We start from the raw sequence: 14,055 nt of genomic DNA on the forward strand, positions 1-14,055 counted from the left end.
AGCCTGCTCCTTATATTAAATGTACACTTGTGAATAGTGAATCACCTAAAGTAGTGAATTTACTATAAATTGTAAGGGTAAACTTACATGTGTAGATTACTCGTGCATACGTTTCCTTTCCTTTACTGCTTTCAATAGTTCAACCGCTGTGTGTTCCTCCTTCAAGCACTTTTACAGGAACACGTAGTCTGAACCCCTTTATTGCCATTAACAGGCACTGTGAGAAAGATGCTCTGTCTTCAGCCTCAACTCTCAATCGTGCCCCCGTCATAAACACCCCTCAACAAGCTGAACTCACCCAAACAACTAGAGGCGACTCAGGGCACAGTAAGTACTAAACAAGAGTTGCCTGAAAAAATACAACTACAGAGGGATGACGTTCGGCAAAACACAAATCCTCTTCGGTAATGCACGGTAACGTAAAATGCAAAAACATACTGCGTTGCTGACATAGATTACATTAAAGGTTTTACAGTCCTGGTTGGGAAACTGAACAATGTTTGCTTGGGCTTCAATATATGACACTGCAGGGACTGGTTTCAAAGTCACATAAAACCCTGCTCATAGGCAGACACTTGGCAGTCTTGATTTTGCACTGTACAAAATGATTAGATCAGATTGTACCCCAGACATACAAAATGCAGTGGAAACTTTAAAAACAAAAACAACTTTAAAAAAAACATGACGGAGCTCAAAGTTACTCTTAAGGGCTCGCCATGGTTAGTGTTGAATGCTGGGATTGCCAGAACACCAAGGATGACTACTTCCGATTCCAGCTCGTGCTCTTTCTTCCACCCATCTACTCTACACCCCTAGTCTAGCTCACCCTCGAAGATCCTTTTTTCGGTTTTCTCCTTTTTCACTCTTATTATCTTCTTCCTCCTTTTGTCTGCCTTTTTTTCTCTGGCCTATGATGAAAGTCTGATAATAAACAGTAAACCTCGGCAGGAAGTGTCCTGCACCACAGGCAGCCTTATTCAAGTACACAGACCATCCATGCAGCAGGACAAACGTTACCATTATTGCCCCCCCCCCAAAGCCTGACACCTCCACTGGTCCTGGAGTCACCGCTGCGGTTTCACACCAATGGCCCGTTCTTCAGTGCTTAATTTGTGCTTGTTGTTTCCGGTGCTGAGCACCGGCACTTATTTTTGAGGGCCGGGGCTTACTCGTATGCCTCAAGCGACCAAAAGACACATATGGGAAAGGGGGATAAAGGGAAAAACGAAAAAGCGTCACAAAGAGAGAAAGTAGAAAGCTGCAAGAGTGAGCTGAAGGGGCAGCGAGTTGCTTTGTGTGGATTGAAGAGGCCCGAGATGGCTTCAGGATTACGCTGCCTGAGTATTCCGTGTTCACACATTTAACTGTAGCAGCCGAGATATTTCTCAAGCACATTTGCCTGCCCGGGAAGTGTTCTAGTTTTCACCAGTAGTTTGCTTCAGTAATTCTCCATGTCAAGAGAACACCGTGTATCCTGGGCTTCCTTTTTCAATTCATATTTAGGTCTCTAAAACCACATGTTTCAATTGGAGGAAACAAAGCCTACAAGTCCCACAATGCACTCGGGTGTTCAGCGTAAGACCCTAACAAAACCAAAAAACAACGACACGTCCGTCTAGCTTTTATGGCCGTCCCCCTTTTAGTAACTGGCGTGAGAATCATCACTGTTTAATGACGCTCAACTCGATCTCTGCAGGCCCAGCCCAGGAGGAAGGTGGTGGCACCGGGAGCTACCTCGTATAAACACAGAGGAATGCCGCCCTCCCGATTACGCACAGCCAGGAATGCTGCCCCACAGGTGTGACCGACCTAAAAAATGCTTTTTCGCAAGCCTGATGACGCGTGCACGTGTGCGAAATAAACAAGTAACCCGTTGTTCAGTTCAGAAATCTGTAAAAAGGTACGATTATGGGGGTTCCAAAACTCTCTCCACCTGACCGCGTGCACTAGATCGAGTGACCCAACGAGTATGAGCAACTGAGCATGTGCATGAGTGAGTGGCTGTGCCAGTGAGTGGGCGTGTTTATAAGTGAGCGAAGTTGCGAGTGAAGTTAACGTATTCTTAGCATGGTTGTTGCTAGAAGTGCCCCTGGAAATCCCTCTGCGATACAGAACTCGATCTCACAGGGAGGTTTTCCCGAACCTCAAAACTGGGAACCTGGCCAGTTCTTGGTCGTGCTCCGTTCTCGTTATTGTTAAAAAGCGGGCATAGCGTGTTTTCCGTGGCGTCCCTGAATAGTGCAGCAGATTTAATGGGCCCATGGTTATTGACTGTAATTAGGTACCTGAACAGAAACGGAGGGCGCTTTGCTTCTAGGATTGTGGCCCTGGGCATATGTGATGCACAACTGCTTGTTTTACCGGGCAGTGGTTGTGATGGCCGATAATATTACTACTTCGGAGTCCCACGTACTCTGTTAGCATTCCTCTTCCCGGTGCTGACTACATTTTACTCTGGTGTGGCGAGCTCTAGTTCTGAGTACCATCCTTTAGCGGTGCAGCCTCCTAGACTGTTTTTTTTTTCCTCCTCAGGTGTCTGAACGCCCCTGACGGAAGGACCTGTCGAGCATGGTCTCCTGCATGCCTTGGGCGCACACTTTGCCAAAGTTCGTCGGCGGAGTTGGCTGAACCGGTTACCTGCGGCCCTTCCCTTGATTAAAACGGTTGCTGTAGCGACGACGCCTGTGCTGCGCTCCGGCTCTGCCCGGCACGGTGTGCTCTTGGGCTGGAGCCAGGCGGTACGGGCAAGCAGGACGCACGGACGGACTCCATCAGTCCGCTGCGCGGCCGGGTGGGCCGGAGGAGCCTGGGAGGACGCGGCGTCCCTCGGAGGAGGAATAGCGCTTCAGAGCAGCATTTTATAGGAACGGAGCCTCCAGCCTCGCCATGCTGACCTGGAAGTTGCCCAAGCTGCTCGGCATTCAGCAGGTGCCCAAGGTAAGTGGGGTGCTGAGCAGTGCCAAACCTGAGCCACTCATTGGGTTACCCCTTATCTAATGAAGTAACTAAGATGTATGCTTTCAGCGCACCTTGTTTTGGGTGCTTGTCTTTCATTTGACAACCAACGTTCTTGGGTTGCAGTCACGAGGTTGTTTCAACTGAGGCTCACCTGACAGTAGTGATTTCTAGAAGTGAAGCAAAGGCCTGGAGTCATGGTGACCTTGTGATGTGGGGCTCGGTGTGAGCTGGGAGGCCACCTGTGCGCTTCCTCTTGCTCTCTAGGAGTACCGTGGCCTTACCACTTTCGCTCCTGCCTTGTCCTTTGCAGGCCTCTCTCCCTCGCTGCAATAATACACTTTCTTCTGTAGTGCATTGGCTAGAGATGTGTAATCCCTCAATTGATGCACTTCCTACTTTCTTGAGCTATTCAGTGGTCTCCCCGTGCCTGTTATGCCACTCGTGATTCGATATGCACCAACCATCTTAAATTAGAATAAGATAACTTGAATTTGATTTGAAAAGCAAAGTCAAGAAATGCTCAATAGTAGGTATGCATACAAAGTTAGATACCATTACAGTTCTCTAAAAGTATTCATATCGTGAATTTAAAGCAAAACCATTACTATGTGTTCAATGGTATTTCTGTAAGAAAACGTGTTTCATGTATGGATACCTACGTTTGCAATAGAGATATTTGTCTTTGTGTTGCTATGGGTAAAATGGAAGCTTTGAAGTGACGTGCTAGCATAACTAATTAGATCTATAATACAATTGCAACCTAAGAATGTGCTAAGGAGACTGCAATCTTCAATTATACTTCTAATGAAAAAGGAAAAGCCCCGTTCTTCAGGCCGAGCCTACAAGAGTGGACCTGGAAGTGTCCTGCTGCCACAGGCAGCCTTATTCAAGTACACAGACCATCCATGCAGCAGGACAAACGTTACCATTATTGCCCCCCCAAAGCCTGACGCCTCCACTGGTCCTGGAGTCCCCGCTGCGGTTTCACACCAATGGCCCGTTCTTCAGTGCTTAATTTGTGCTTGTTGTTTCCGGTGCTGAGCACCGGCACTTATTTTTGAGGGCCGGGGCTTACTCGTATGCCTCAAGCGACCAAAAGACACATATGGGAAAGGGGGATGAAGGGAAAAACGAAAAAGCGTCACAAAGGGAGAAAGTAGAAAGCTGCAAGAGTGAGCTGAAGGGGCAGCGAGTTGCTTTATGTGGATTGAAGAGGCCCGAGATGGCTTCAGGATTACGCTGCCTGAGTATTCCGTGTTCACACATTTAATTGTACCAGCCGAGTGTTTGAGGGCTTTGGGCACCGGCACCTTTTTATTTACAAATTAAGCACTGCCGTTCTTTTGTCTCGCCGCAGTGGGCTGTGGCTGATTTGCAGTCGGCGGTGGTTGATGTCTCTTCTGCCAGTTGTGTACTCCACGCACAGACAGACAGACCCCTTTCGCCCAGAACCAGGATAGCGCCTGGCCAGAAGGGTCTTAGGGCCAGATGTAGGAAGGAAGCAATTTGCGAGTTGCAAATTGCGAGTCCTTCCGACTCGCAATTTGCAACTCGCAAATTGCTATGCAGTACGGTGTCTCAGACACCGACTGCAACTCGCTATGGGGTCGCAATGACCCACCTCATGAATATTCATGAGGTGGGTCGCAAATTGCGGCCCCATAGCGAGTATAGGCACTCGCTAACATGGAGGCCTGCTGTAGTCAGCAGGCCTCCATGTTAGCGACCTGCTTTTCAATAAAGCAGTTTTTTTTTTTTTTTTTTAAATATAGCCCGTTTTCCCTAAGGGAAAACGAGCTGCATTAAAAAAAATCCGAAACCTTTTGTTTCGTTTTTTTCAGGGCAGGGAGTGGTCCCTTGGACCACTCCCTGCCCTGAAAAAATATTTTGGGGTCCATTCACAAAGGGGAATGGGGACCCATTCCCGTTTGCGAATGAAGTGGATGGTAACTGCGACTCCATTTGCGACCGCATAAGCGGTCACAAATGGAATTGCATACCATTGCGAATCGCAAATAGGAAGGGAACACCCCTTCCTATTTGCGATTCGGAAATGCATTTTGCGAGTCGGTAACGACTCGCAAAATGCATTTCTGCATAGGAAACACGCATTTGCGAGTCGCAAACGGCAAATTTTGCCGTTTGCGACTCGCAAAGTGCTTCCTACATCTGGCCCTTAATTCTGCCGAAACCGCCATCTGCTCGAGCTCTGTCGTACGCTAAGATTACTTTTAAATGAATTCACTCCAAAGTAACCTAAAAAGGGGCACTGTCCTTAGGGATACGTTTATTTTCCCTCCTTTATGTTTTTGCTCTGTCTCTGCGATGGCCCTGCTGTTCGTTCACTGCAGTGTTTTGTGTCTCGCTGCGCGTTAGTGTTCAGTGGTCTGCGCTGATCACTGCGCTCCGCCCTGCCCGCTGCACTCAGCGGTGCACTTTATAGATGACAAGTGAGCCCTGCACTTCCAAACGGACTATACAGTGACTACTGCGCGCGCTATCAGTCGCCGCGCTCTGCACTTTCCAGTTATCTCTACACTGGTGTCTGCGTTATCTTCTGTGCTCTGCACAACCTCACGAGCCCCTCAATGCCTGCTGCGCTCTACAGTCTTCACTGCGCTAACCACTGCATTGCATGCTCCACTGCAATCCACTCGGACCCCATCACTGCACGCTGGAGCCTTTGCGAATACTGTTCTCTGCACTAACTGATGCACCGCCAGCTGCAGTATACGGAGAACATCGCAACAATAGCTGCCCCATCTGCTGCAATCTACAGTGAACAATGTGATGTGCAGTGCACTTCTGCATTCGTCAGATTTGCAATATACGCAGAAATCGTCACTGAAAACGCTGCACTGTTCACAGATAGGCAGTGGCCGCTGTTCCCCACAGAGACAGTGGCATTCGGCACTGAAGGTTGCGCCTTACACCGCATCTACCCCCAGTTCTGTACCCTCGCGGCCTTTACCTCGGGGCCACTACTGCACGGGCTGCCACTTTGCAGCGCAGGCAGTGAACACCCCATCCCGCTCAAAGCCTACGAATTTGTGTGAGATGAGCCGACTAGCTGTTGATGGAAGCACCCTTAGCTTGTAGAGTGCATCTAAGCACCCACCAGTGCTCCATATAATCACTGTCACCAGTAGGGTCTGTCACTGCCCTTCTTAGGGTGGGCTTCAAGCGGGCAGTGCGGCGCCCTCAGCCTTGTAATCATTGGTTCCTAGTTATGTGGCACTTCAGGAGCCACTGTCCCTCTGAAGAGCGTCACACCCCTGCAAGGTGTAGGCAGGAGCCAGCTCCTATCCACACCACAAGAGAACAAGCCAACAGAGTTCTTCAGAACTATAATAACAGACAAGTACTTCCGCCCTGCTGTTTCAGCTACAACAGGACATCTATTAATAACAGCACACCTTCCCGTGATATCCGCTCTCTCTCTTGTTGGACACACACCAAGAAACCTACACGCAAAACAATGATGAAACTTGGGACACTGCAAGCAGATGCTTGTTCGACTCGGGAGAAAAGCACAAAGCATGTTTCTGAGGTACATTTAAGTCCCCATCAGTGAGTCTCACAGGCAAAGACAGTAGAAAGGATGGCTTAGGCCGAACCAGTAAACACTGGAATGTGTATAGGCTGATCCCAAACATACAAAAGGTGATGGGAGGAATGCTTGCAATAAGCCTAACCACTGGCATGTCAACCAGTCAATGTTTTGCCCACAATGCCACCCCTGATTCAACCCAACCATATGCAAATCAGTCTTGACCTTGCTTTAATAGCAACAGTCTAGCTCAAACTGCCGGTCCAGATCCTCTGTGAATCATAACGCTAGCCACCCAAGACTAGTCTCGCCCTCAATGAGACTCATCGGTCATGTGTAGCTTGGTTCCAGTGGCACAGTGAGCACGAGACCCATGTCTGGTGATACCCTGGGACACTTAGGGTGTTACAGTGAACATAAAAAAAGATGATGGGCGGAGTGTTTTCAGTAAGACTAACAACTGGCTTGGCATTCAGGCTGGACTGCTCCTACTGGAACAGGACCAAGACTGATGTGCATAGGGCTGGGTCTAATATGAGGTGGCATGGTGGGCAAAAGAATGATGTGTTGGAATGCTAGCCAAGCGATTGCCAGTGGTTAGACTTATTGCAAGCATTCCTCCCATTACCTTCTGTGTGCCTGATATAGGCTGAACCCCTTCCTGTGTTTACCCTGTCCTCGTGGGCACAACATAGCAGGTATGGCTGGCTGGATCCTTCGAGTCCTGTGTAAATTGAAGGAGAAACCAGGGCACTCTAGAAAGTAGTCCGAAACAATATACTCCAAAATGGAAATAAGAGTCCAAAGTTCAATCAGGGTGATTTACAAGAAGATGAGGGTTATTCCTTATACATATGTACATTCTGCAAAACAGCCAACACGTGTTTCATCCAAAGGACTTTTTCAAGGCTGTAGGTCAGAAATTGTAAACACAGAAAGTAATGATCAGAAATACGGAAGTGTATTTCAAACAAAAGATACTTAAGTAAGAGAAAACTGAAAGGGATAGGAGAAAAAGTACAGAACACACAAAGAGAGTAAATGGTAGAAAGAAAGGAAAAAGAATGAGCGACGAAAAAGGTGAAGGTGTACCGTCAGGAAATCCAGAATACCAGATTCCAAACTAAGAAGAGAAGGATTAGAAATGTGAGTGAATAAACTATATGTAATGACAAACGTGATAGGAGGACCCCATAGTTGGTGAACATATAAGTCAAAGGAGTACTTAAAATAAGAGTCGTGAAACAAGCATAAGTACAAAGTGAGTGGAATCAAGACTTGCTTGAAAAGCAAACATGTGAAATGAGTTCATTAAAATAACTCTAGAACCATATCTATATGAAACACCAAAATGCCACAACCCAGTGGGAAGGTGATGAAATCCTGTCCTAAAGGTAAGGAGGCAACGTACCAGAATTGTAGGTAAGGAGGTTCAAATGTGAAAAGCTGAGGAAGTCATATAAACCACCTGTGTTCCTGTGGTTATGCAGGTAGGGTATTCTGGTTTGATCGAATATGTGTATAACGCACACAAATTCGTAATGGCATCATGTAACCAAAAGTCAGGTATGAACTGGGGGGGCCATGATAAGCCCATGGAGAACTGAAAGAATATATACGTATGTGGTGTAAGTTAATAATAAAAAGAAAAACAGAACATGAAAATGAGACACACACCGTAGGGGTATGGTTAACGCTGTAAAAAGTCAAAGACAATGGTGTTATAGTACACATTCATTATTGTGCCGGGCGTGATGACGAAGTGAGCAATTATGGAACAAATACAAAATGTAGGTAAATATGTCCACAACGCTAAACCAGAAAGGGATTTTACAAAGTTGCTAATCTTAAACACACGTGGGAGTGTAAGATACAGATGCCACATAGCATGGTAGCATGTGTTACTTGCGGCTAAAGAATAAAAAAATTAAAGCGCTGTACGTAGATACCTAGAAGCGCAAGGTAAAAATGAAAAGCCGGCAGGCCAAAGGGACCAAACTAGCACTTGCCGCGGGTTCAGCTACCGTGCTAATAAGGCGGTATGGCTACAAACGGAAGATGCACTGTAAAACATGTAAGTCAAACTGGAGTAATTCAAAGGAAAGGATCTTACCTAAAGAACGATTCTCGGTCCTTTTGACTGGACGTTTAGGAGACGATCTGTATGCATGGCTAAGTGAGCCATCTAGAAAAGTGATTACCGGAAGATAGAAAAAGGACAAGAGTGAGGAGGAGCACCAGTGAGGCTGTAACCGTGGGCGCCATATTGGTAGGGTGTGTATAATGGTAAGTGAAGTAGAATTTGGAGGAACAAAATAAATAAGATAGCCAAAGTATAATAATAATTGGGTGACTGAAAACGGCAGCCAGTTAAACTTGTAGCATAGTAAAGAGAGAGTAAAAGGAGAGAATAATAAATGTATACTATTAGAGATGTTACAGTGTATAGCAATCTCTGTTTGTATATGTACATGTGAGGCAGTTCACACGTGCACCCTAGCATAAACTGCCCAATCTGATAAACAAACATATTATAAAATGTCAGTACAGTTAGCTAGTGAGACAACCTATCAAAAACCAATAGTGACAATCATGGAGATGAGCATGAACAATGCTAGTAAACATATACATATCAACAATAAAACATGATATGGAGATAGTGTGTTGACCCGAGACCCAGCGTAATCCAAATAAACAGGGAGTCTGTGGTTATGATTTCCATGTCTAAAGCCACAAGAGGTATTATAGCAGTATTGCACTTAGACATACAATTTACGCAAATTATCGTAATAAAAACGGAGATAGAATCCAATGTATGTACATGGATAATGTGTCATAGGAATACATGTAAGTCCTTCTCGATGTTCAGACCTTTTCCACAGCTCTAAGTTTGACGATCCAGCTACTCTCAAGGCATCTAAGGGACGAGGTCTTATTTACCTCCCCTAGGTAAACTGCTTATTGTGTCAATACCATGTGCAGTAATGGCCAGAACTTCTCTTTGCCCATGAATGCTATTGTAGTGTGTTGCAAAGGGGTAGTTTGTGTTATTGGAACGTATAGCCCTGATGTGTTCCTGAAGCCTCTCTTTTAGAGGCCTAATCGTGCTACCCACATATATCTGGCCACAAATACATACGATGCAATAAACAACAAAGTTGGTGTTGCAGTCGATGAGATGCCCAATCCTATGTGTGACCGGTGTGTTGTATTGAAAGAAAAGTAGTTTGTCCTTGATGTAACAACAAATGTTACAATGGCCACATTTGTATGAGCCCTGCGGTGGTTTATGTAGCCACGTATCATCAATCTCTGGTGATATGAAACTGACACACGATCACGTAACGTGCGAACTGTCCTGAATGTGATCCTAGGTCTATCTGTCAAACCCCTTTCTAGGGTATTGTCAGCTCTAAGGAAGTGCCAATGTTTCTGTACAATTTTGAAAATCTGCGTGCTTAAAGCATTGTGTGTCATAATTAAGGACAGTTTATTGTAAGGCCTTTCTTTTTTTTTTTTTTTTTGGGGTGATGAGGAGGTCTGGTCTTTTCATTTTTTAAATTCTATTGCTGGCCTGTTGAAGGGTGTTGGGATGGTAGCCTCTTTGTTTAAAACGTCGTTCCATATCTTAAAGTTCTTTCAGAAAAACATCGTCCTCACTGCAATTCCGTCTGATCCTTGTGCTTTCTCCAAAAGGAATTGCTTTGATCTGTGAGTTGGGATGGGAGATAGTAGCATGTAGGATTGCATTACAGGCAGAGGGTTTCCTAGAAAGCTTAGTACACACCTTGTCATGTTTGATGTATAATGTTAGGTCCAGAAAATTAACTCTTGATGTACTCGACTCGTAGGTGAATTTTAAGTTGTATGTATTAGATTTAAGGAACTGGAAAAAGATTTCTAGGGAATGTCTATCCCCAGACCAAAAAAAGGAGGATATCCTCAATATACCTCCCCTAATATAGAATGTGTTGTGTTAGCTCAGGTGGACAGTACTTCCAAAGATGTATTTTCTCAAAGTACCCCATGTATAGATTCGCAAAAGATGGAGAGAATTTAGCATCCATGGCCACTCCCTGTATCTGGCGATACCAACTACCATTGTGTAGGAAGACGTTGTTGTCCAGAACTGTCGATTGAAATCCATCAGCATATTTGAATGTACAAGTAGCGTGGCCTCATGTGAATCTAAATAGTGCTGAATAGCCAACAGTCCTTCTGTTCTGGGGATGCTAGTATATAGAGAGGCTACATCCAGGGTTACTAATAGGTGTCCCTCTGTCCATTCGAAGTCAGTTATTTTACAAAGAAGATCTTTGGTGTCTTTAATGTAGGAGGGTAGATTGTGTACAAAAGGTTGAAGGAAGATGTCAATGTATTCTGCTAATTTCTCAGTTGGTGAACCTATTCCAGAGATTATAGGTCTACCGGGGGGGAAATCACCTGTCTTGTGTATCTTTGGTAATATATAGATGCCCGGTGATGTGGGTGCAGGGTTGTAAATGTATCAATACTCCATGTCTGTGATTAGATCAAGGTCGTTGCAGACTTGCAATCTTTGTTGTATAAAACTATTCACTTCCCTCATGGGGTTGTGGTTGAGTTTCTGGTAGGCAGTGGTGTCTTAGAGTTGTCGATCTAACTCTGAGAGGTAGTCTGCTTTGTTCATGATGACAATGTTACCCCCTTTGTCTGTGCTTCTTTAATGATGACATCCTGTAATTGTGTTAATGAGTGTAATGCCTGTCTTTCCTCTTTAGTTATGTTATTCATGATAGTGCTACGGCCTGCATGACATTGATCTTCTAAGTGGTACAAGTCATCAGTGACTTTTTTTATAAAACACATCAATCACGTTATCGGACGGTATGCAAGGTGTAAATTTAGAAACCGTTTTTAAACCGCTAGGTGACCTCATGTCTGAAATTACTTCGAGGTCAGTCAAAATCTCAGTTAAAGTTGGAAGGCAACCCTCCGATTGTTCAATAGAGAGTAGAGTTTGAACATCTTTAATGTCTCTGATAGACATTGAACATGATGTTGTGGAAAGTGCAGTTGCAGTTTCAGTAGGGGTGTCCTTACCCTGTAAATATTTAAACAGTTTGCATTTACGTATGAATTTGAAAAGACTCACATGTAGTTGCGTAAAATCTGGTAAAGAAGTAGGAACTAAGCCCAAACCTTTTTTAAGAATGTTTATTTGTTCAGTATTCAGGGTAACTTTGGATAGACTGACAATAGAAATTTAATTGTATGTGTCTGCGGAGGAAGCGGCGTTGCAAGTTAGTGTTTCAGATTGAGGGTTATCGATCTTATAGTGTAGAGTCCTGTGTAAAGATGTTACAGGGAGTTTTCACGCACAGTACCCGTGCAGAGAGGCTTACAGTCTAAAGCTGCATAGTGCTGGACTGTTCCTTCTGTCCAGTGTCCTGCTTTCAATGTTCATGACTTAGGAAGGACTCAATGCAGCTGATCATGATCTCGACCGGAGCTCAGATGTCATGAGACCACACAGTGCTGTTACTGACCTGTCTGAAAAGGTAAAATATAAGAAGAGAAATAGCCCTCCTCTTCTGGGATGAGTAACTGTTCCGAATCCTACCTATCTTTGGACTCGTAAGGGCACATATATACTCTCTGGGCAGAACAATCAAATGCTCCACCAAGGAATCCTTGCACACTCATCATGTATTTCCAGTAGACTTCCAATATCAACAGTTAAACTGGAGCGTCAGGGGGTGGACATGCAGGTCTGCTAGGTTACTCATGTTCAGGGTGATTGTGTTTAACCCATTTGGCTCACCACTGACACTGCCTTCTCTTCCCTTCAGGTATTCCATGAAGACAGCATCCTCTTTGGGTACCGTCACCCTAGGTCTTCTGCCACTGATTGCATCATCAGCGTCTTTCAGATGACCAATGAAACCTTGAACATCTGGACACATTTTTTGCCCACCTGGTGAGGAAGCTTCTGTAACTGATTATATGTTTATGTGCATACTTGGAAGATTGCCAGCACATAAGGAGACCTCTTTAATGAGTTCTCCTTCAGGACCTCTTGTATGTGTTCCTCCACCCCTGCAACTCGCAAGACCCTATCATTTCAGGGCCCCTTCACAGGAGAGCTCTTTCATATTTTATCCTGATCTCATTGGGCCCTTCCATTATGGCACCATCTGCTCAGCCACTATATTACATAGTCTTGTTATTTCAGGGTACCATTCCAAGGGTACTGGTCCTCGCTGGGTTACAGCCCCAGAATTACTTATCCTGTGGGCCCTACCTCATTTCAGTACTTTTATTCCCAGAGGTCCCTGTCATACCAAAACTTCAGCCACAGAGGTCACTTATGTGCTCTTCCCCTGAAGGCTCCAACTCCTTAAGGCCTCATCCCACAACACCATGTTATTTCAGGGTCTCATCCCTATAGTCCATATCAGGCCTTCAATTGTTGATGTTTTTAACTCCTTGTGGCCCCCCATTCCAGAGGCTCACATGTCTGCATGGCCTTTACTTCATTATGTCTTATATCTTCAGAGCCCATCCTCTCAGTACCTCAAACCCAAAGGCCCTACCGTTTCAGGGCCCATCCCTAGAGATCCCAGTCATTCCTGGGCTACAACCAAAGATGTTCTTTTCCTCTCAGGACTGCTTCTCCCCAGGATTTTAACCCTTCAGGACATCCATCTTCAGCCCTCTCTGAGACCAATTGTCTCATGATTACGCCCCCACATAAAGGCTGCCTTTCCTTGTCTGCTCAGCAAGTACTTCTTTGCTCTAAGCTCTTCTTGTCTGCCCTGCAGATACTCACTATTGAAGTTGTTGGGTTCGGCTAAGCTTGAATTATATGGCATAGTAGTGTCAATATATACACTTCATAGTCTTATCTGCCCTCAGGTACTTCCTGTGGAAGTTGCTGGCTTTGCTCTACACTCTGGATGTCTGGACGGACCGTTATGCCTGGCCCTTGGTGCTCTATATGGTGTCTTGCTGCCTCTACCCCTTCACCTCGAGCTGTGCCCATACCTTCAGCGTTATGTCTGTGCGGGCACGGCATATTTGTTTCTTCTTTGACTATGGCGCATTGAGTTTGTACAGCCTAGGTAAGTCTGAGCCATATATCCTGTCTGAGTAGTGAATAACCTATACTGCTTTGGCAAATAAGGGCCTGTGCAGCCTGGGTATGGAAGGGATGGGCTGGATAAGTAAGGGATGGTAAGAGAATGCTTCCTCTGCAGTCTAGATAAGCACACCTGGCAAACTCTTAGCCACATTTATGGCCTGGGTACGTTTTTTATTTTTTTTGCCACCTGTACGTGCTAGGTACCATATAGTCTGTAATCACTAATTTGTTTAACCTATAAGAAAGCAAGCACTGACAATAAACAGACCTTGCAGAAGATCGAGGATAAGCGAGTGATGCGCTCCTTGTCTGACATCAGGATTGGGGTGTATCTCAATCTAGGGCACTAGACTTGAGTGTGCTGTACTTATGGAAGGGGAGAGAAGCTAAGCATGTGCACCAGTGTTAACAGTTTTCTACATTG

At 45.3% G+C, this 14,055-nt stretch overlaps 1 protein-coding gene across 2 annotated transcripts in view; it reads left to right on the forward strand.

Moving 5' to 3' along the window:
• The first annotated feature begins 2,061 nt into the window (after positions 1 to 2,061).
• PAQR5 (progestin and adipoQ receptor family member 5) overlaps positions 2,062 to 14,055 on the forward strand; it is an 86,154-nt gene continuing 74,160 nt past the window's right edge. Inside the window, exons 1-3 of one of the 2 annotated variants that reach the window (XM_069222927.1) lie at positions 2,062 to 2,937; positions 12,340 to 12,467; positions 13,406 to 13,611. In XM_069222927.1, coding sequence (XP_069079028.1) covers positions 2,887 to 2,937; positions 12,340 to 12,467; positions 13,406 to 13,611 — 385 coding nt within the window. In that variant the 5' untranslated portion in view covers positions 2,062 to 2,886. The remainder of the gene's footprint in view (positions 2,938 to 12,339; positions 12,468 to 13,405; positions 13,612 to 14,055) is intronic. The other variant, XM_069222928.1, reaches the window with a different exon arrangement.

Source organism: Pleurodeles waltl, chromosome 3_1, assembly GCF_031143425.1.
Source record: "Pleurodeles waltl isolate 20211129_DDA chromosome 3_1, aPleWal1.hap1.20221129, whole genome shotgun sequence".
Lineage (NCBI taxonomy): Eukaryota > Metazoa > Chordata > Amphibia > Caudata > Salamandridae > Pleurodeles > Pleurodeles waltl.